At 33.3% G+C, this 22,960-nt stretch overlaps 1 protein-coding gene across 1 annotated transcript; it reads left to right on the top strand.

Moving 5' to 3' along the window:
- The first annotated feature begins 18,127 nt into the window (after positions 1–18,127).
- LOC18103323 (transposon Tf2-1 polyprotein) lies at positions 18,128–21,607 on the top strand. The gene is made up of 5 exons (XM_052456951.1): positions 18,128–19,150; positions 19,238–19,573; positions 19,649–20,265; positions 20,386–20,632; positions 21,266–21,607. The coding sequence occupies exons 1-5, from the start codon at positions 18,128–18,130 to the stop codon at positions 21,605–21,607; spliced, it is 2,565 nt and encodes an 854-aa protein (XP_052312911.1).
- The last annotated feature ends 1,353 nt before the right edge of the window (positions 21,608–22,960 follow it).

Below are 22,960 nucleotides of genomic sequence, written 5' to 3'. Positions count from 1 at the left end.
TAATTTTTTAATTTGTTTTTTTTATAGAAAATCAGATTACTTAATTTTTAATATTATAAAAAGATATTTTGGTTTAATAAAAAATAATAAAAAGGAAAATAATTAAAAACATTACAAGTGGGCATCTATCCTAGGCCCGTATGTATGAGATTAGGTGGTGTTTGATAATGTGATAACGATTGTTTTTCAAAATGCTTTTTGCTCAGAAAAGTATCAAATAATGTTTTTTTTATTTTTAAAAATTTATTTTTGACATGAGCATATCAAAACTATCCAAAAATACTAAAAATATTAATTTAAAGCAAAAAAATGATTTCAAATTTTGACGAAAAGGAGGTTGAAACTTACTCTCAAACACTCTTATTCATACATTGACCATTTTATGTAAGATACAAATTCGAGGACCATATTGTGATTTATATTTCACCATAGGTTAGGATTGATTTTTTTTTTTGTAACATAAAAAAATGACGTCCAAGTGCTGCTAACATGTTTTAAAACAAAAAAAGAGTCTTATGACTCGAGTTATGGATACTATTGGGTCTAATAAGACGATTTAATTTAATTATATCATAAAAAAGCAACAATGGTAAATATACTAAATCTGAAAAAACAAGAGTGATAATGATGACTTGTAGAAAAAGAATGCTTGCCAAAAGATAAAAACATATGAAGTTGAATTCCAAGATAATCCAATGTTAAAGGACAAAACCAAGAAAAAATATAAAAAAATGACAAAAATACCTCGGGTCAATCTGAGCTAGCATTACAAACTCGGGACCCGGGTTAAGTACAAAAAAGAAATTAAAAAGGCTCAATCTTTAATAAACTGAATGTTGAAGGCTGAAATTAAAAAAAAAATCGGTGTAAAAGAAATATAAAAAAAGAACGATGTCAACCTAGGTTAACATTTCGTATTTGTTATCTAGATCATGAGACTAGGATAACCACATGAAAAAAAAATTTATAAGGCCTAATTTGAAACAATCAAATGTTGAAGGATGAAATTAAAAAAAATCAATTTAAAAAATGATAAAAAAAGAATTAAAAGAATGAGAACCAAATTTGACATAAAAATAAAATGGAATAAAATGATGTAAAAGACTCAAATCAATCCTAATTAGCATCGCAAATCCATGACCCAAGTCGTGAGGACGAGCTATCCTCATAGAAGTAAAATTAGAAAAGATATATAAGCTCCATCTTTAATAAACCTAGTGTTGAAGGATCAAATTGAAAAACAAATGGTGTAAAACAAAGATGAAAGAAAAGACCAATGTCAATTCGGGTTAACATTTCGTACTCATGACTCGAGTCATGAGACTGGGATCACCGCATTGAAAAAAAACTCAATTCTCAACCAACCCAATGTTGAAAGATGAAATTAAATTTTTTTTTGAAAAAAGGATTTAAAGAAAAAAAAAAGCAAAATGAGGACCAAACTGATAACAATAAAAAAAGCAAAATAAGGACCAAAGTGATAATAAAAAAAATACCTCGAGCCAATCCATGCTTCACTTCATACTCGCTCAACATATCTTTGAAGTTATTGACATTGGTGTGAAATGAAATTCTTTAAATTTTATTAATCCATCAACTTCAAACTTAAATCTTTTACATCTAAAACAATATATCAGATTAACTTTCTTTTAACATTGTTGAAGTAGGGTGATACAAGTATTAAATGAAGTGAAATAATAAGAATTATTGAAGATACATTTTGGGTAAAAATCCTATAATAGGGCCGACCAAGAGAGGAATTACTTGGAGTTGTTTGATTTGAATAAATATGTAGGAAGTGTGTTGTATGGATGTGTCATGTTATGCTGGTAATGATTGAAAGGAATAAAACTCTTATATTGTAAGCATGCTTAAGAAAAATGATGTACATATTACAGGGAAAAAATGTTGAAAATTGTATATATAGGTAATAATTGGAGTTTATTTTGTGTTTAACATGAAAAGAAAAAAGTGAAGTATATAATTATGAATGTTTGCTAAAATTCATAAAAATGTTAAATTGGACTAATTATTGATTTGTTGATAATTGTTGGGTTGTGAGGTTATTTCTGTGATAGAGTAAAGGTAAGTTGATGAAGAAAATTGAGGGTTTTAAAGGCTTTAATGCTTCGGCCAAATAGGCAGAATCTAAGAAGGGGTACTTCAAGCGTGATTATATACATACATGTTGATAATTGATGCCAATAAATATAGTTATAATGATTTTTTGATGAATATAATGTTTAAAAGTTACTTTGATTTGAAAGTGCTTAAATGTATGTCTATAATTAGTATGTGATAAGTTATACCATGTGGTGTGAGTATGAAAGCATAGTAAATCAGAGATAAAGTTTAGGCTAAATGAAGATTAAGGAAAGGTCTTTCAAGTGTGTATTTTTGTATGCATGTTTATATTAAATACCTCTTAATGAAGTATGGTAATTTGAAATGAGATTTATATACTTAAAAGTGTATAATGTGAATGGAGAAAACTTTAAAATATTGTGAAGATGGGAAATTATGTAATCTAGTTAGAAAAATATTGAAATGAATGTCAATAGACTAATGCCAGGGTTTCAGCTAAACGAGGAAAAATAAAAGAACCTTTTGTGAGTATATCAATTTGTGTACACATATGTAATTGGGGAAAATATGGACATATATTTATATGTCTTGTGATGTAAAAAGTTGTTGATGGGATGATGTAAAAATTTAAAATAATAATAGTGGTGTATTACTTACGTAAGTAAGTGTATATTGGTATGCATTAACATGTTTAGAATTTTGGGATTTTGTATGTAAATGTGTGAAAATTTATATCAATAATAATTATTGATTTGAGATGTATTAAATATGAAATTGAAATTTTGGAATTTTGTATGGTATGGAGATGTATATAATTGAATTTCCAAATTAGTAGGGGATAAAAACTAATGATTATTATTATTAATTGGGAGTTGTAGGAAAAACATACAAAATTGAGACGTGATTCATCGGGAGTAAGATAGCAGGAGTAAAGGTAAGGGAAATGACCTTCCCTTGCATTTTATTTATTTATCCATTCATGGTTTATAAATGTATATTTACAATGGAATGCAAGTAATATTGGATATTATTAATTTAAAGCTTAAGCTTTCAAGGTAGAAGTTGATATGTAGTTGAAATAAATTATATTGGCAAAAACATGTAATATATTATAAAATGTGATGAATGAAATAGTTGTAAAATGGTTATAATTTATTATTAACTGCAACGATAAAATTCTATGTATGATTTATTAGTAATCACAATGATGATAATCGTGTGAGATTTACGTTTAATAACGATGACAGTAACAAATGTATGAAATATAAACGTTGAGAACAATAAAATAACTAACGTGTAAGATATTGACTGGTGAATGGATAATATCGTGAGGTGGGTGTTTGTCACTTTGATGCTTTGATTCGACAAAATTATTAAAGCAAGTAACTATGATTGTTTGAAATGAAATAGGCTTTAATATCATATAAAAATGAGCGGTGGAACTAGTAACCCGGTGATGGGGCTAGTGCCCGGTCATGGGTGGTGGAACTAGTTACTCGGTGACGGGGCTAGTGCTCGATAATGGACGGTGGAACTAGTTACCTGGTGATGGGGCTAGTGTGTTGTGATATCACGGTCACACAAATTAATTATTCTAACTTAAACAAACAAGATAGTAAAGAGCAAGTAAATGGTCGATACCAGGAGGAAGATCTAGTTCAAGTCTTTATGCTAGATGATTTAAAGTTGGGGGGTTTTGAGGTTATCTAGGTTATACTATGGTAAACAGAATAAAATAATCAAGCTAAATTAAATAAATCCGAAACTTATCAAGAGAGAAACCTTGGTCTCAAGTAAACGTCCACCTACATAAATCAAAACTGATCATTGAAATGATACGTCAATTTATATTCTGAATATTTATCTTTCCTTAACATTAGTCAATTAACCGATCTGCAGTCTAACTAACTCTAACCATTAAACAACCATAGTGTCCGCACTAGTAATTAAATTCAATAACAGCCTTAAAAACTAGATAGATTGATAAATTTAAACAACATAATTGTTTGTAGTCTATGTTTGATTTAATTGAATATTTTCTCTAAGATTAACAACATAGATCCGCCATAATTATTAAACCTAGTCGCTTCACAAGTTTAAATATCACAACTCCGATTTTGATGGCAAACTTAGCAATAGATTGATTTAGAATAATAATTTAGAGTCTGCTCTAACAATCAAATTAAACAATCATACGAAATAAGCATAACAAAACATTTATATTCATCATACAAACTGAAAAGAAAAGATATAATAGATCTCACAGTTTTTGAAATCTGAAGGTTTATGTATTCTTTCAACCAAGAAAAATAACTTAGCCTTGTATATCCATCGAAAAAATAATGAATGGAACAGATAAGAACATAATTTCGGGTATAGGAGAAAACGATGAAGTTTTCTTCTTCTTTTTGTCTACCTCCTATCTTTCTTTCTCTCTTTCTTTTTATTTGATAGGAAAACCACAATCCACACATCCCTTCAATTTATTTGTATCATTCCAAAAAAAACAATAGTCATTTCTATAGTAGACAATCTACATTTAAGTAAGTTGGACTTGTTTCTTCACAAAACCTGTATGTTGGTAGAATTTTAGGCTGTTTTAAAAAAATCACATTTCTCTCATATGAGCTCTTTTTCTACTAAAAGGTTAGTAGGTTTTTGAGTCAAGAATCCAACAAAATTAAGTTTGCATAAAATGGACTTCTCTAACTCAAGTATTCAAATTGGAATAATCAAAGGTCAAAACTAGTAGAATGCGAGACTTATCTTTGAAGGCTGCGATTTCCATCCCTTTTTATTTTTATTTTTCTTGTCATATATGTATAGAAAGATATGGATGTTAGCTTTCTAATTCCACTGGAATCACTTCATTTCCACTTCTACAACTCAAGTTCTACATAAAACACCGATCAGAGGTCAAATTTGTCAATATTCAATATGAGTTAGAACGTGGTCTAAATTTTATCTTCAATTTACTCCTTTTTGAATCTCACATCTAAAAGTACCTTCAGAACATAAAATATGAACAAAATTTTAGGTAAATATGAGTAAAACTATCGAATAATATAGTTGCATCAAATATCCACACATTTAGATCTTGCTTGTCCTCGAGAAAGGAGAGATAAAATCAAACTTAAAGAAGTTCAAAGAGTAAATAAATAAATAAAATAACTATGACTAATCTCTTAATCTCCCATCAATGTTCAAGAGTACATGCATTATAAACAAAATACAATCAAGAAGGATAAAAATATAAATTTTCATGAATTTATTTACATGCGAACTTCAAAACTCAATTAATCAATGAGATTTAAATAAAATTTATGGCATGCCAAAGTGATAGGTCCTCTCATTGATATATACTCCAACACTCACGTATTTAGGGCTTATATGTTTAAATCTCTCTAACTCCATCAATGAATATGTTCTACCATAAGCTTGCTCTTCAATCTTATCTCTAACCAAAATATTATAAGAAAAACATGAATTAAAATGTCTTAACTTTTCGGTTGTAATGAGGCGAAGGTTAAGATGAGGTAAAAGAAAGGAAAAAAAAAAGGTTAAAACCAAAGGAAGTAGACTATTCTATAAAAATTAAATTTTAAAAAATGATATCTCATCAAAGTACACAAATTCACCATCTTTAAGCACCAATACTTAACTTCTTTTGATTTCAAGCTCCATCAACATAAAACTTTCAGAACACAATGGAACAACTTTTTTTTTTTTTTTTTATGATGGTCTACCTTTGGCAACTTTGCTCATTCTTTTCATCAAGTATTACTTTTTTCACATAACTTCCAACCATAATCTCATGAGATATCAACAAGTATACGCTCTATTAATCCTTGGCTAGAAGAAAAGGAAAACATATAAAAAGTTAAAACTTATAACATGAGTAAAGCAAAGAAAAGATAAACAAGCTCAAAAGAGCTCATTATGAATAATATGTTTTGGGTTGGCTTCTAGCTCAAGTGGTTAAAATTCCTTGTGCCTTTATCATCTTCATGTACATATATAATGTGAATGTAATCTCAATAAGATATTAAGCAAGTTCTAGAGATATATATCATTGACAGAATGCATAAAAATATAATGTTGAAGGCTAAAAATCTTACATTGATACAATACTATTAAAGTCAACATGATATATTTTCAAAGTCAATCTCTAAACTAATTAAACTTTAAAACTTACATGCACACTCATTCATTCAATTTTTTTTTTTTTATCTATCTCAACTAATTCTCATACATAATACTCATATTCTCACAAATTAATGAGAATTCATTGGATAAAACTTAAGACTTAAGGTTGAAAAACATAATTTTTTTTTTACATACGAACAACAAAGAAAACCAAAATTCTCCAAATACCTCCACACTTTAAACACAACATTGTCCTCAATGTTGAAATAAAAGAAAAGGAATAGAAGAGAATGACAAACATAGAGTAAAATGCAAAAAAAAAAAAAAAAGATAAAGGAAAAAAAAAGCCAATATGAATTTATTTATATATTGTGTTGGGTTGCCCCCTAGTAAGTGCTTTTATTTTATATCATTGGCTTGACACATCTAATGCTTGTGCCTCATAGACTAGTTCAGCTAACTCCAAAGAAGCTGTAAGTTCTGTCATCCAACTTTTATATAAAGTTTTCAATCGATGCACTTTTTTTTTTCTAGATTTGTAATCTCAACTGCATTATAAGAAAAAATATTAGAAATAACAAAGGGTCCAATCCAACAAGAGCGTAACTTTCTAGGAAAAAGTTTTAAACGTAAATGATAAAGAAGGACTTTGTCTCCAACATGAAACTCTTTTCTTGTAATCATTCGGTCATGAAGACTCCTGGTCTTTTCTTTTTAAATCATTGTATTCTCATAGGCATCATTCTGTATCTCTTCCAACTCTTACAATCGCAAGTTCCTTACAATCTTAACAACATCATAATCAAAGTTGCATTGCTTAATGGCCCCTAAAGCTCTATATTCAAGTTCTACTGGTAGATGACATGCTTTCCCGTAAATCATCTTATAAGGTGACATTCCTTTATGTGATTTATAAGCAGTTCGATAAGCCCAAAGTGCATCACCAAGTCGCAAACTCCAATCCCATCGGTTAGGTTGAACTGTCTTCTCCAAAATGAACTTGATTTCTCAATTTGAAATTTCAGCTTAGCATTCGTTTGAGGATGGTAGGTTGTGGAAGTCTGATGAGTCACATGGTACTTGTGTAGTAATGCTTCCATTGAATAATTGCAAACATGAGTGCCACGATCACTAATGATAGCTTTGGGGATTCCAAACCTATCAAATATATGAGTCTTGGCAAAATCTAAAACAACCTTAGCATCGTTAGTTTATGTGGCTTTCACCTCACTCTATTTGGACACATAATCAATAACAAGAAGGATATAAAGATTACCAAAAGAAGAAGGAAATGAACCCATAAAATCAATACCCTAAACATAAAAAAATTTCACTTACAAGAATATTAGTTAAAGGCACTTGATTCTTATAAGTGATATTGCCTGTTCTTTGGTATTGTTCACATGATTTGCAAAAATGATATGCATTCTTAAAAATAAAAGGCTAATAGAGACCACATTCAAGTACCCTGTGGGCAATATTTTTTGCTCCAAAATGCCCACCACAAGAATGAGAATGACAAAAAGTGAGAATGGAGTGAAATTCATCCTATGGTACACATCTTCTAACTACTTGATCCGCATAAAATTTCCACAGATAAGGAGTATCCCAAAAATAATATTTAGCATCAGGTCGTAACTTGTCTTTTTGGGATTTAGACAAACCTGAAGGGAATTCTTTGGTGACTAAATAGTTCACCAAATCAGCATATCATGGTCTTGTAGAGGAATGTAACACATACAACTGATTGTATGAGAATGTCTCTCTTACTGTTTTGGTTTGTATATTTTTGATCCGCAGTCGGCTCAAGTGATCAACAACATGATTTTCGACACCTTTTTTGTCTTTGATCTCAATATCAGATTCTTGTAAAAACAAGATCCACCTAATCAATCTTGGTTTAGATTCCTTTTTCTTCAAAAGATATCTCAAAGCTGCATGATCAGTAAAAATAACAACTTTTATACCAAGTAAATAGTACCTGAATTTTTCTAAAGCAAACACCACTGCCAAAAGTTCTTTTTCAGTTGTATGGTAATTGCATTACGCTTAGTCTAACATGCGGGAAACATATACGATAACATGCAAATTCTTTTCTATTCTTTGCCCAAGTATAACCCTTACTACTCGCATCACATATTATCTTGAATGGTTCATCCTAATTTGGTGGTTGCATGATGGGGGCAGATGTGACATGCCTTTTATACTCATTTTGGGCATCTTTACATGCTTAATCAAACACAAAATCCACTTCTTTGGCTAACAATTTGTATAAGGGTGTTGTAATCTTCAAGAAATCTTTGATAAATTGTCGATAGAAACCTGCATGGCCAAGGAAAGAACAAACCTCCCTCACCCACGAGGGGTAAGACAAGGATAAAATAATGTCTATTTTAGCTTTATCAACCTCTAAACCATGAAAAGATACAACATGCTCAAGAACTATTCCTTGTTCTACCATCAAGTAACACCTTTTATAGTTCAAAATAAGGTTAGTTTTAATGCATCTTTTCAAGACTAAAAATAAATTTTCTAAATACTTATAAAAAGAATCACCAAACACAGTGAAATCATCTATGAAAACCTTAATTATTTTTTCAACATAGTCAGAAACCATACTCATCATGCATATTTGAAAAGTTACGAGTGCATTACGCAGACCGAAGGGCATTCTCCTATATGCATATGTACGAAATGGACATGTAAAGGTAGTCTTTTCTTGATCTTCATGATTAATAACAATTTGATTATATCCACTATATCCATCAAGAAAGCAATAAAAAGACTTATCTGTTAGGAGTTCAAGCATTTGGTCCATGAATGGTAATGAGAAGTGATCTTTGTATGTATAAAGGTTAAGTTTTCTATAATCGGACATTGTAAAGGCCTTATAATAAGGTCTAGAATGTAACAACCCTAATAGTTAGGTCAATTTATCTGTTTAACTTCCAAGTAAAGGGTAAATGGAGCATAATTATTATTTTTTACATTGAGTTCACCAAAATTTCTAATAAAATTTTGTCAGAGTCTCCCCTATACGAGGAGGTCCTAAGTTATCGATAATTTACCCTGCATGCATTTATGATCACATCCCATCCATAATCTCATCCACAATAGGTCCAATTCAACCATTCATTTGAGAATATACACAGGACAAAACTTTATACTCAATCTCCATCTCATATCACATGCATAAATTAGTAATTAAGAGAATCATCCAAGCACTGAAATTCTATATATAAACACAACACAATTTAGCTTCCTAAACATAAAGTAGTACATTATAATATCCCCAAGCATATGTTAATACATTTAATATTCCAAACACAAAATAATACAAGGAGTATACTATTATATTCAGGTTATATATTTACTGCATAACAAAATTACATGGTTAATCCTTAAGTTCCTAACTTATACAAAAAGGGATCAAAGAACCTAAATTCTACTCCTGATGTAAATGGGAAGGACCTGCAACATCAAAATAAGAGAATAATTATATTAAATAAATAAAATATAACCAATTAACAGAGGGTCACTACTACATGTATCTATGCATACAAGTACCCACTCAATAGGGCATAATCATAGTTGATCTGCAAAAGAAGATCCTTTGCTACATCTAACGCTTATCATTCCACAACCTACTCATGGTTTTCATTTCGATTATCACACATTAATTTTTTTTGTTTGATTTACCCTTTTTCTTATTCGCCTTAAATTCTGAGGTGTTTGCTGCCGACACTAATAACTCCTATTAGTGTCATTAGTCACCCTTACCCGGATCGACTAATCAATTCCTTGGCAATGTCGGCACCAACTTAATCAGTCGATGCGATTGAGCTATTTCCAACCCGAAATAGCCAATCAATAGTTCTCCATCACACTTGGAGATGTTTCCGGTAATGTCGATGCCAAGTTCTCTTGACACCATTAACTTCCTCCTTAGGAAGTTAATCAAGTTATTGTGGGCTTGCCAATACCAACATTATTCGCCAGTATCATTAACTATTCTTGATGCGTATAGTTAATCAAGTTCAATATTCATTATATTTCCATCAAGGTCATGCTGATGTTAACAATATTTGTTAACATCATTAGCCACCCCTATTCGAGGTCAGTTAATCAAGTCCACAGGCGGTCATTTTCTTTCTTGTTTTTTTTTATATACATAATATAGACCTATATCCGAACTCCAAATTTCAGAGTCTACTACTAAAATTCAGATTTCAAATCCATGTCCATTTCACCATATCTTTCCTTTCTTTAGTCATATTCACGAATATGATTTCTATCATGAATTTGAGTACGAAGTTTATTATCAACCAAGGAGAATATAGGCGTGGGACACCTACCTACCACCGATGCTCGATTTGCGTTCCCTTGTTGTTGCTGTACTCCCCCTGTGGTTCCTCCTGAATTGACTAGTATACTACATTAGTTCATGGTCGATTTCCATTTCGCAAATAGTAAGGCAACAACAATAACATTTACTCTTTACATTTCTTTGTTTTAAATCATTACGCACATCATCAACTTTACTTTTCAAATGTAATTTATCCCCTACTGGTGTTAAGGTTCAATGTTACAAGAATTTTGGTGGGAAGAAATGGTTTTCTACCCCTATCATAGCTAAATCCCCTGTTTTGTTAATTCCTGTCAGATCTGCCAGCAGAGGTGACAATTTGACCTTCCCTCATATTTTTATCTATATCTGGAGCTCTAGAGCACCAAATTGAGCGAGGTTGGATTCGTTGGAAAGCTAACATCTCAGGCTACAATTTCTATGAGGGATGTTTCCCAGATTTTATCGTTTTGAGGCCCGAAATCCCCTAGAATAGAGGTGATGAATCTATCCAGAACAGAGGTGATTCCTAAATGAGCTTTCTTCTATAATTGGTTTCTACATAAACATACATAACATACCAGAATTCTTCTTCTTTCTCTTAATTTGGCTCTTGGCCGATCTTAGTCTAAGGGAACTAAGGATCCCTCTCTTTCTTTTCTTTTTCTCTAGCTGATTTTTCTTATCACACACACTCATTTTCCACATACTACACATGCCATAAGTGTTCATCAACCCTAAATTTCAGAATCCCTTTCCTCCCCCTTTCCATCACGTGGCCGACCACTCTAGTTTGGAATAAATGATTTCTTTGTTTAACAATTTTTTGTGTGTGTTTCTTTCAAGTTCAGAGCATCCTATTTAGCTTAACTAACCTCATTTCTATCAATTTATGCATTTCCCTCAATCTTCCTTCAAGAACCCTAATTTATAAAATCTGAAATTTGTATATAATTCCTACTTAATTGTTAACTTGTTTTATACAATCAAGTCTAGTGTCCATACCTTTAGAAACTTCAGAATTTCAGCTTATGTAAATTGAATATTTTAGCCCCTCTTCTCAAGCATGCAGTCGACCCCTTCTTCTTTTTCTTCAATTCTGCACTTGTTTTATCCTTATTAGAACCCTTGTTATTGGTTGTCCTCTTTATTTGGAGTTTCTAGGTTTGTATTCCTAAGTGATTTGGTGTTTTTCCTTCTCTTTTGAAGAAGAAAATCTGCACTTTTTCCCCTTATTTTTTCTTTTGTTTCCAGCCGGCTATGAAAGAGGAATGAATGGGGTATTTATAGCCCCTATTGTTCCTAATTATACATTGGCCCCTATTCTTTCCTTTTCTTTACAATTTGAATCACATTCTTTATGTCTTTATATTTTCCTATTTAATTTCTTAATTATTACTTTTATTTATCATGTATATAATAACATTTTAATTTATTCCTTATTATATTTTTTTTCTTGGGATTTTACATAGAATCTACTATACAAGAATTGTATTAGTTTTCTAATTGATTTATGACTCTTTTTCCTATTTTATTTAGAACACTTTTATTATTTTTCCAGCCTTGTTTAAGTTGTTTTTATCTATTATAAATAAGGTTATGTAGCTTATATTTAGTTTTTTTTTGTTTTACAGACTTTGATATCATAATAATCTAATGTGTGATTGTGAGAAGATTATCTTAATTTGGTTCCACAATGAATGACTTATCGAAGAATTAACCGAGTTTCATGGTGTCTTCTATGCTTTTTGTTTGTGTCTCTTCATAGGTGTTAGGTGGCGGGTTTGATTTTTATTGTCATGGTACCTTGGTATAGGTTATCGTTGTGTCAAACTCAATCACAAACCTAAATTTAGCTTTCTTGAAAATGGTCGATTTGACTGTAGATTTTTGGATTTTTTTTTATCCACGGGGTTTGTATCAATAACACAAAAAGTTAACATAATCCACATTAATTTTTTAGATTCCCTTAAAATTCAATACTAAAAACGAACCACCTATGGTTTAAACACTATAATTGACTTTAATTTCTTATATTTTAATCTTTATTCTTGTCATCACAACCACAATTAACTAGGAATTTACACAATTTAGCATTTCAATTCACAAACATAAAAACCCTAAAGTTTCACATTTAGGGATTTTCAATCCCCAACAAAACAAGAAGAAAAATGGATTTAATTGAAAAGGATACCTCTTACCGTTACTAAGAAACACAATTTGATAGGCCTTTGCAATAATTTCCAAGAATTTCTCATTACTCTTCTAATTTGTAACCTTTCTCTCTTTATCCCCCAAACTCCTAACCTTCCTCTCTCTTAAAGCTTACTTATGTGATTTGGTTTTTTGGTAAGAAATCATCTAGCTCACACTCTTCATACCATTTAAATTGAGAGAGTTGAAGGAGATAAAGGACAAAATCAAGCTTTTTTCTTCCCTTCAAGCTGCCAGCCACACTTATAAAGAGGAAATGAAGATTTTATTTTTATTTACAACAATGCCACTCATTTAATGTCTTATATGTTATTTATGTTAAATCTCCAATTGTCGGTACTTTTCATGTATCGATTTAATTTTTTTTATTTCATCCGAGTGTTTACACTAATAAACTAGAAATGTTTTACCCTAAATCATAAAATATTGTTCTCATAATTTATTATTTTTTGGTTGGGAATAAAACTACTTAACACAGGGTTTATGATTCTTGTTGTTATAGTATTAAAGCAACTATAACACCTAAGAGGAGGTGAATTAGGTGCATCACTAATATTAACAAATAATACAAATTATTTAAAATAAACACAATAATTAACAATATAATTAAAGTGCTTAAAGTAAAGAGATAAGAAAAAGAATTTGCAAACTTGTTTCTAACGTGGTTCAACAAGCCTACATCTACACCTCAAGTACCAAACTGTACTTGAGTATTGTATTCCTTCACTAGTCCAAGTTCAAGAGTATAACAACCACTTTATGAATCCACTCCAAGCATTTTACACTACTTGATGAATCTACACCAAAATTCTTCACCACTTGAAGATATTCTTTCTTCAAGATTTTTTACCACTTGATGAATATGTTGACCTTTAGGTCACACATTTGATTTTTATATATTTTGATGATAAAAATAAAATAAAAATTGAACTAATAATATGTTTGGCTGAGAATAAGTGTTAAATAGGTTTTATACAAAGATCATATCAACAAGTATAAAGGATTTCGTGAAGAAATCAATTAAGAAGTCCAAGAAAAAAGCAAAGTGACTTAGAAATTTAAGTGTTCATTTTAATGATTTATGTAAATATGTATATCTTATCTTGATAGCACAATTAAAATGAACTCACACACTTCACCATGCATAAATTTAAAATGATTGATTGAAAACTAATAAACGGTTCTAAGAATTCACCGAGGTTAAAACTAATAAAACTGAAACTCTACATGAACTGGTCGACCGTTTGATGATACAAAATAAATCAATCAACAACTTATTCATCAGTGATGAATACCTAGAAATTCTGCAAGAATCGGTCGATCGAGTGGCTTGACCAATTTAAACTGGTTGATCGTTTCAGTTGTTAGTTGTACTGTAACGACTATAAACGACTAATGTTTGCTAGAAACATATATATAACTTCTCTAATTGAAAAATTACATTGAGAATCCAAACATATATCATATATAAGCTATTTTAATAGCAAAACAACTTCAGAAATAATTAATCCTTGATTATAATCTAATTGGTACTATTAAACCTTTATATTATAGCACAAGAGTATTCAATCGTATTCTAACAATCTAGGTTAATAAAAAGAATTCAAAAAAAGACAATTCAAAAAGGCAAGCACACTCTGTTTTTGTTTATGGGCCATAATGTTTTTATTAAAATATTTGATTGAAGCAAATCATATCAATCCAAAAGTCATGACATCATTTTCAAGGTAAAAATCCACTTTAAAGATCTACTTACAATTAGTTTTATGATTTGAATCTTCAAAATCACCTATAAACTCTCCTTATAGAAATTTAGCCTTGTTAATTATTTTTTTCTATAATTTTAGATTTTAGATTTTTATTTTATTTTCTTGTTTAGCCTATGATTGACCAAGATGAATTATTTAAACTCTTTTCCTTTTATTTCAATATTAATTTTAGATTCTATGTTATTTTTATTTTCTATTTAGCTTAGCTAGGTCAAACTATTTAAACTCTTATTTTAAGATTTGCGACTCAATTATCAATTTTTTAGAAGTATTCACACTTGTGAGTTTATTCTTACAATTTATTATTGTGTTTTCTTTTTAGGATTTTTGTGTGAATAAAACCTCGTTCCTTTGCTAAATGCTACATTGCGTCCATCATCTCGTATCATGTGACATAAAGGGGGCCATTATAGAAAAATTATGAAAGACAAGATTTCTCCGACTGCTGACTGAGAACGGATGAAAAGTTCATATCCTCGCATTACAGTATGTGTTTACTTCAGCACACTGCTGACTGAGAAATACGCGTAATCTCTAATTTCTTTTACCCAAACAAAACCCTAACAACTGCTTCTTCATCTTTTCCTCTCAAATCCCTCCCTCTGTTTCTTCCTTCCTAATTCAGTAAGGACAATACTTTCTTTCTTCTTCGTCACAAATTGATCTACCCAGAGACCGAACCCCGCCCAAATTAAGGCAACTAAATACATGATCATAAAAAAGAGAAGATTCCAAGCCACGGTTACGGTTCCCGATTATGAAAGCAAAGGGAAGTTGAAGATGAATCTAGGATTCTGTTATTTTCCTAAAAAGTTGGAGTCGAACCCGGAAAGTTTGGGAGAAGACTCTCATTTTATTTGCCAAGAAAGGCAAACATTTGGGGTGGCTGATGGTGTTGGTGGATGGGCTATGAAAGGAATTGATTCTGGGATTTTCGCAAGAGAACTTATGTCCAATTATCTCACAGCTGTTCGATCCTTGAAGCCTCAAGGGGATGTTAATCTCAAGAAAATATTGTTAAAAGCGCATTCCAAGACTGTTTCTTTAGGATCATCCACTGCCTGTGTTGTTACCCTTAAAAGAGACCGATTGTGTTATGCCAACGTGGGTGATAACGGTTTCATGGTTTTCAGAGGGAAAATGCTTGTTTACAGGTCACCGACTGTCACACACTATAACTGAGGGCACTTCAAAAGACGAAGACGAGGGGCAAACAAGAACAGGAACAGTGGAGATTTAAATCAAACATCAGAGCGGGAAGACATCCACTGAATAAACGCACCGTTTTAGTTATTTTGCAATATTATTAGGAGACACGTGTAAGTAGGAATATTACCCTTAAGTTCGGAACAACCAAATTGTGTGTATATATAATTGGTTGCAACAGAATAGAAACCACGGATGAAAAATTGTAATGCAAGAAACGCATGAAGAGAGATTCGAGTGAATCATTTCTTGTTTCTATACAGTTTTCATTTCTTTCATCTATTCCTTTCATCTATCCACTGATATCTGAATTGCAACTTTCATCAATTAACCACACATTAGATTAAGCTTAGTAACAGGGGAAGCTATTCCATTCCACCCATAACAACTGGTATCAGAGCCAACCTTCCTTGGCTGAGGCTATGGTGCCAGACACTTAAACCGCAGAGATAAAAAGGCTTGAGAAGTCTAATGAACTGACTAAAAGAGAAACCAACCACAAGTATGAATTACTTGTTACTCTTGTGAAAGAACAAGGCCAGAAGCTGGACACCACCATAGACTATCATGAAACTCAGATCGAAGACATAAAGAATTTGCTCAGTGGTCTGACGCAACAACTGGAGTTTGTCATGCAAAGGATTCCATTTGCTGCAGGGGAATCTAGTCAAGGCAGGGATAAGCAGACGACTCATCAAAATGAATCTACAGGCAGACCTAGCTATTCAAATGAGGGAAGACCAGCTGCTTATAAGGTACACAGGCCAAAACACCTCTTTCCAGTATTCGGGGGGGGGATGATGTGCATAGATGGTTGTATAAATGCAATCAGTACTTTGAGATTGAGGATATTGAGGACTTTGAGAAACTGAAACTTGCTTCTTATTATTTAGATGGCATAGCTCTATACTGGCACCAAAATTTTATGAAAAACTTAAATAACCGGAGAGTAAGTTGGGATGAGTATGTAGAAGCCTTGTATTACAGATTTGGTGGGCAGAAGGACCCTATGGAAAACCTGATTGATCTGAAACAAGTAGGGACACTGGAAAACTATATCCACGATTTTGACATTTTATGGAATAAGGCAGGCATAGGGGAGAAACAAGCTTTAGTTATATTCTTAGGGGGTCTAGAATTGGAGATTAAAAACACTGTCAAAATGTTCGAACCCAAAGACTTGAGGCAAGCTTACAACCTCGCTAGACTGCATGCAAACACCTTAGCTCACAAACAAAATGCAGGATTTACTCCAAAACACCCAGCCTCCACTACCAACTACAGTCTGCCACAAAAAACCATGCAACCACCAAACATAAACCCTACAAATCTTGGAGCAGCCAACTTACCCAAGGTAAATCCTACATATTGGAAAAATAACAGTGCTCAAAATTCTTTCAACCAAACTGCCAGTAAACCCACCAAATCTATAAAAAACCAAGAGTTTGAAGAACGTAGGTTAAAGGGGTTGTGTTTCTGGTGTGATGACAAATTTGTCCTAAGTCATAGGTGCAGAAACAAGAGATTGTATTCTCTAAGTATTATAGACGAGGGGGAAGAAATTAGAGGAGAGGAGCAGTTTGAGGAGGGGTGTCCAACTGGAGAACTAATACCCCAAATTTCACTATATGCTTTAGAGGGGACTATCGGGTTCCACACCATGAAAGTTACAGGAAAGGTGGGAAAACAAGTTCTCCACATTCTGGTGGATTCGGGAAGCACTCACAACTTTCTAAACTCTTCATTAGCCCATAAACTACAGAACAGCTTAACCACCATTACCCCTATAACTGTACAAGCTGCCAATGGAGGGAAGATGATGTGTACTTCAGTGTGTAAGGGATTGAAATGGGAGATACAAGGGGTGTGCTTTGAAGCCGATGTGTTCATCATGGACCTGAGTAACTATGACATGATGTTAGGTGTTCAATGGCTCTCAATGCTAGGGGACATTCTGTGCAACTACAAACATCTTTGGATGTCCTTTGATTGGCAGGGCCAAAGGGTGTTGCTAAAGGAAGAGAATCCAATCAAATTCCAAGCTATTGAGCTTGCACAACTACAGGGGTTATTAAACAATTCAGAGCAAGTGGCAGAACTTCACTTATGTAGTCTACAAGTATTGGAGGATGATGATCTCAATATTAGCTCCCTGACAGTAAAACAACATCAACACCAGGATACCACGTTAACTACATTGCTAGAGAATTACAGTGACTTCTTTCAGGAACCTGAATGACTACCTTCAGCTAGGGGGCACGATCATATTATCCCTTTGAAGGAAGGAAGTCAACCCGTTAACTTGAGACCATACAGGTACTTAGGGCTGCAGAAGGATGTACTCGAAAAAATGGTGGAGGAAATGCTGGGAACTGGAATTATAAGGCCTAGCAACAACCCTTTTGCCTCCCCTGTAGTGTTGGTTAAGAAGAAGGACTCCACATGGAGACTTTGTGTCGATTATAGAGCACTGAACAAATTGACTATCAAGGATAAATACCCCATTCCAGTGGTGGAAGAGCTGCTGGAGGAACTGGTAGGAGCAACAATATTTTCGAAGATTGACCTTCGATCTGGTTATCACCAGATTAGGATGGGTTCGAGGGAGGAATTCAAGACAGCTTTCAGGACACACAATGGCCACTACGAGTTCTTAGTTATGCCGTTTGGGTTAACCAACGCTCCAGCTACGTTTCAGAGCTTGATGAATGAGATTTTCAGAACACACCTCATGAAGTTCATCTTGGTATTTTTCGACGACATATTAATCTACAGCAAGACATCTGCAGCTCACTATGAACACTTACAGACTGTTTTCGACCTCCTGAGGATACATCAGCTGGTTGCTAAGGAAAGTAAGTGTAGCTTTGGCAGCGAACAAGTCGAATATTTGGGCCACATTATATCCAAATATGGAGTTGCTACCGACCCCAACAAAATCAAAGCTATAATTGAATGGCTATTGCCTAGGAACTTACGACAACTCAGAGGTTTTTTGGGGCTTACTGGCTACTATAGAAGATTTGTCAAAGGATACGGATCCATTTGCAAACCCTTGACACAACTCCTAAAAAAGGATGCCTTTGGCTGGAACCTAGAAGCAACTACTGCGTTCACCTTACTTAAGGAGCTGATGACCACTCCTCCAGTATTATCCTTGCCAGCTTTAGATAAATTGTTTGTTGTAGAGACTGACGCATCCATGGTGGGTGTAGGTGCAGTATTGATGCAAGAGGGGCACCTCATTGCCTACATCAGCAAGTCTCTAAGGCCTAAACAACAAGCCATGTCTATTTATGAAAAGGAAATGCTGGCTATACTGCATGCAGTCACCAAATGGAAGCATTACCTATGGGGACGACATTTTAAGATTCGCACGGATCATGTAAGTCTTAAATATTTGCTTGATCAAAAGATAGTTACTCCTATGCAGCACCAATGATTAATTAAATTAATAGGGTATGACTATGAGATCGAATACAGAAAAGGGAAAGACAATGTGACAGCTGATGCCCTCTCACGAACTTCAAGCCAATTACTTTATTCCTTAGTTGTTTCTTCAGTATCCACCAAGCTCATGGAGGAGATTGCACAATCTTGGCAAAAGGATCCACATTTGCAGACTGTCATTCAAAACCTGCAAGTCTCTCCCACTTCACTTTCACATTATGCATGGGTCAATGGCCACCTACAGAGGAAGGGCAAAATTATGGTGGGACGTGATTTGGAATTACACAGAAAGTTAATCTCTTTATATCACAACTCAGCCATGGGTGGTCACTCAGGAAGCACGGCTACTGCAAAAAGAGTGGGTAGTTTGTTCTACTGGAAGGGCCAACAGAAACACGTCTGACAGTTTGTGCGAGCATGCTCAATCTGTCAGCAAAACAAGCATGAGAATGTAGCTACTCCAGGGCTACTACAACCTCTGCCTATTCCTCATGCTCCATTCATTGATATCAGCATGGATTTCATCGATGGGCTGCCTAAATATGAAGGCAAGGATGTCATTATGGTGGTAGTTGATCGCTTCAGTAAATATGCTCATTTCATGTGTCTTAGCCACCCCTATTCAGCACCTACAGTGGCTAAGATATTCATGGATAATGTGTATAAATTACATGGACTTCTAACATCAGTTGTCAGTGACAGGGATCCAGTATTTCTGAGCAAATTCTGGAAAGAATTGTTCACCATACAAGGGGTTAACTTACTATACTCCTCAGCATATCACCCTCAAACTGATGGTCAGACAGAGATCGTCAATAAATGTGTTGAAAACTACCTCAGATGCATGACAGGGACCAACCCAAATCAGTGGGCACGGTGGCTATCACTTGCAGAATGGTGGTACAATACCAATTTCCATTCTTCAACTCAGCTCACTCCCTATGAAATACTGTATGGGTTCCCTCCTCCTATACATGTTCCTTATTTTCCTAGAGACTCTACAGTAGAGTCAATTGATGACATCTTAACCAGGCGCGAAGAAATGCTTAAGCAAGTCAAGAAGAACCTATAAGCTGCTCAGAACATGATGACACAAATTGCTAATAACAGACGCAGCGATAGGAGCTTCTCTATAGGGGACTATGTTTATCTTAAACTCCAACACTACAGGCAAAAATCAGTAGTCCACAGGTCATCACAGAAACTATCAGCAAAGTTCTTCGGTCCTTACCTGGTGATCAACAAAATTGGCAACGTGGCATACAAACTCGAACTTCCACCTTCCTCGACCATACATCCAGTGTTCCACGTTTCACAACTTAAAAGGCATGTCGGAAGCCACCCAGTGCAGACTACACTGACACAAATGCCTCCAACCCCTGCATTACAACCACAAGCAACAATGGACAAACGCATCGTGAAGAGAGAATCAGGCCGCTACTCAAATATTAATTCATTGGAAGGGTTTCTCACCTGCAGACGCTACCTGGGAATATGCAGAGGACATCGCAACTCGTTTTCCACACTTTAACCTTGAGGACAAGGTTGTTTCAATGGGGGAAGATTTGTCACACGCTATAACTGAGGGCACCTCAAAAGACGAAGACGAGGGGCAAACAAGAACAGGAACAATGGGGATTTAAATCAAACATCAGAGTGGGAAGGCATCCACTGAATAAACGCACCGTTTTAGTTATTTTGCAATATTATTAGGAGACACGTGTAATTAGGAATATTACCCTTAAGTTCGGAACAACCAAATTGTGTGTATATATAATTGGTTGCAACAAAATAGAAACCACGGATGAAAAATTGTAATGCAAGAAACGCATGAAGAGAGATTCAGGTGAATCATTTCTTGTTTCTATACAGTTTTCATTTCTTTCATCTATTCTTTTCATCTATCCACTGATATCTGAATTGCAACTTTCATCAATTAACCACACATTAGATTAAGCTTAGTAACAGGAGAAGCTATTCCATTCCACCCATAACACCGACACAACACAGTTTTTTCAACTGCCCTTTTTCGTTGGGGAATTGGGTTCAGAAGGGTAAGCGCCGGGCTTCGGTTTTCCTTGGTGAATTTGATGTGGAGCAGGGGGATATTGTGGTTGCTGGCACTGATGGATTGTTCGATAATCTTTTCGGCTCCGAGATCGAGGAGATTCTTCAAGAAACTGAAGGAAGATCTTGTCTTCAGGATCTTGCCTGGACCATTGCAACTGTTGCGTCCATGAATTCAACCAGCGAGGATTATGACTCTCCCTTTGTAGTTGCTGCTGAGTCTGCAGGAATCAAGCACATTGGAGGCAAAGTTGATGACATTACTGTCATTGTTGCTGTAATCGAGTTGTACCACTCTCCTGTGGCACTCTGTTATGGCTACTGATTTAATTTTACAGTGTTCGCCTTTCTGCTACCCTTGAATGAATCTAGGACAATGCTCCGGTCTGGCCCCATATCTTGAATCTACAGCCTTGCCCTAACTAGCTAGTTGTGATCTTGCAGGTGATTGCAAATTAGAATCTTCGCTGTTCTAAGACACATAAAAGGTGGCGATGTGCAGAAATAGTTTGAAGCTGCAAAGGCTAACAAAATTTGCTGTTCTAAAAAAAAATTTGCACTTGTTAATTATTTTTGTTTTGATTCAATGAAAGATTGTAGCTTTCATTTAAGATGTATGTTATAATTTGTTTTAGTTGAAAATAGAACAATAAAAGTGTCTCTTACATCAGATTAATACATTTCAAAGCATTTAAAATGTTAAAAATATTTAATATAGAGATTGAATTATTAACAAAACTTTAAAACATGGAGATAATTTATTGTGCAAAATGCAAGTCCTCCACAAAACAAACACTATGGATTTACTATTCACGGTGTTTTTTCATTCATTTTCTACCTTTTTTTTCCTTGCTTTTGCCGTGCAGTATAATTTAGGTTAATTTGTTAAGAAATTGTAAGATTAAAAGAAAAGTGACAAAAAAAATGGATGAAATGGGTGGCTTTTTCAAACTTTGAGAGTAATGTTTATTGAAGTCCTCCTACTTTTTAAATTATAAAATATTGTGTTCCACTAATTTTAAAAATTTCAAAACAAAATCAATTTTATTTCAAAACTCTGGTTTGAGAGAGAAAAGAGAGTCGACATATTATAGCAGTAAAGAGAGAAAATCAATGATGACATAGATTTCAACTGTTAAAATGGTCAATCATGGCATCTATGATGTTTTCTAGGTGTTTTGAGTTAAAAAAATATTAAAAATAAGTTTTTATCTAAAAAACCATCTCACAATAAATCAAGTTCACAAGGGTGCAACCCTTATTTCCTACCACCATAATGGCTAGAATATAGGGAAAAGCATATGCATGAGTCCTTTCCAAATAAGTCAGAAGTGCTGGCCCAGTAATGCCTGAGTTTTTTTTAAATTTTTTTTAATTGATATCTTTTTTAATATGTATTTTTTTAAAATAATTTTTTAATTTATATTTAAATTCATATCCTTTCTCTCTAATTTGTTATATTTTTATTTAGATTTTTTAAATAACAGTTGTTTTTTTAGTTATTTTGTATGTATTTAATCTTTAAAGAGATTGTTTGAATTCATTTATAAATTATTTTTATATTTTATATAAATGAATTTTATTTTTAAAAATAAAAAATAATATTTATTTTTGGATAATATTTATAATATGTGTAACCTTCTGTAATATATTTTTCCTTTTGATCTTATTCAATCAA

Source organism: Populus trichocarpa, chromosome 11 (assembly GCF_000002775.5).
Source record: "Populus trichocarpa isolate Nisqually-1 chromosome 11, P.trichocarpa_v4.1, whole genome shotgun sequence".
Taxonomy (NCBI): Eukaryota; Viridiplantae; Streptophyta; class Magnoliopsida; order Malpighiales; family Salicaceae; genus Populus; species Populus trichocarpa.
Note: the sequence above shows the minus strand (reverse complement) of the source record. Positions and strands in the feature narration are given on the sequence as shown.

What these genes read in the sequence shown, in the direction of transcription:
- LOC18103323 (XM_052456951.1), top strand. Translation starts at nt 18,128, where the DNA reads ATGCTGGGAACTGGAATTATAAGGCCTAGCAACAACCCTTTTGCCTCC. An exon ending in TTAAGATTCGCACGGATCAT is followed by an intron (nt 19,151 to 19,237) that starts GTAAGTCTTAAA and finishes TATGACTATGAG; the next exon opens with ATCGAATACAGAAAAGGGAA. An exon ending in AGGCGCGAAGAAATGCTTAA is followed by an intron (nt 20,266 to 20,385) that starts GCAAGTCAAGAA and finishes CCAACACTACAG; the next exon opens with GCAAAAATCAGTAGTCCACA.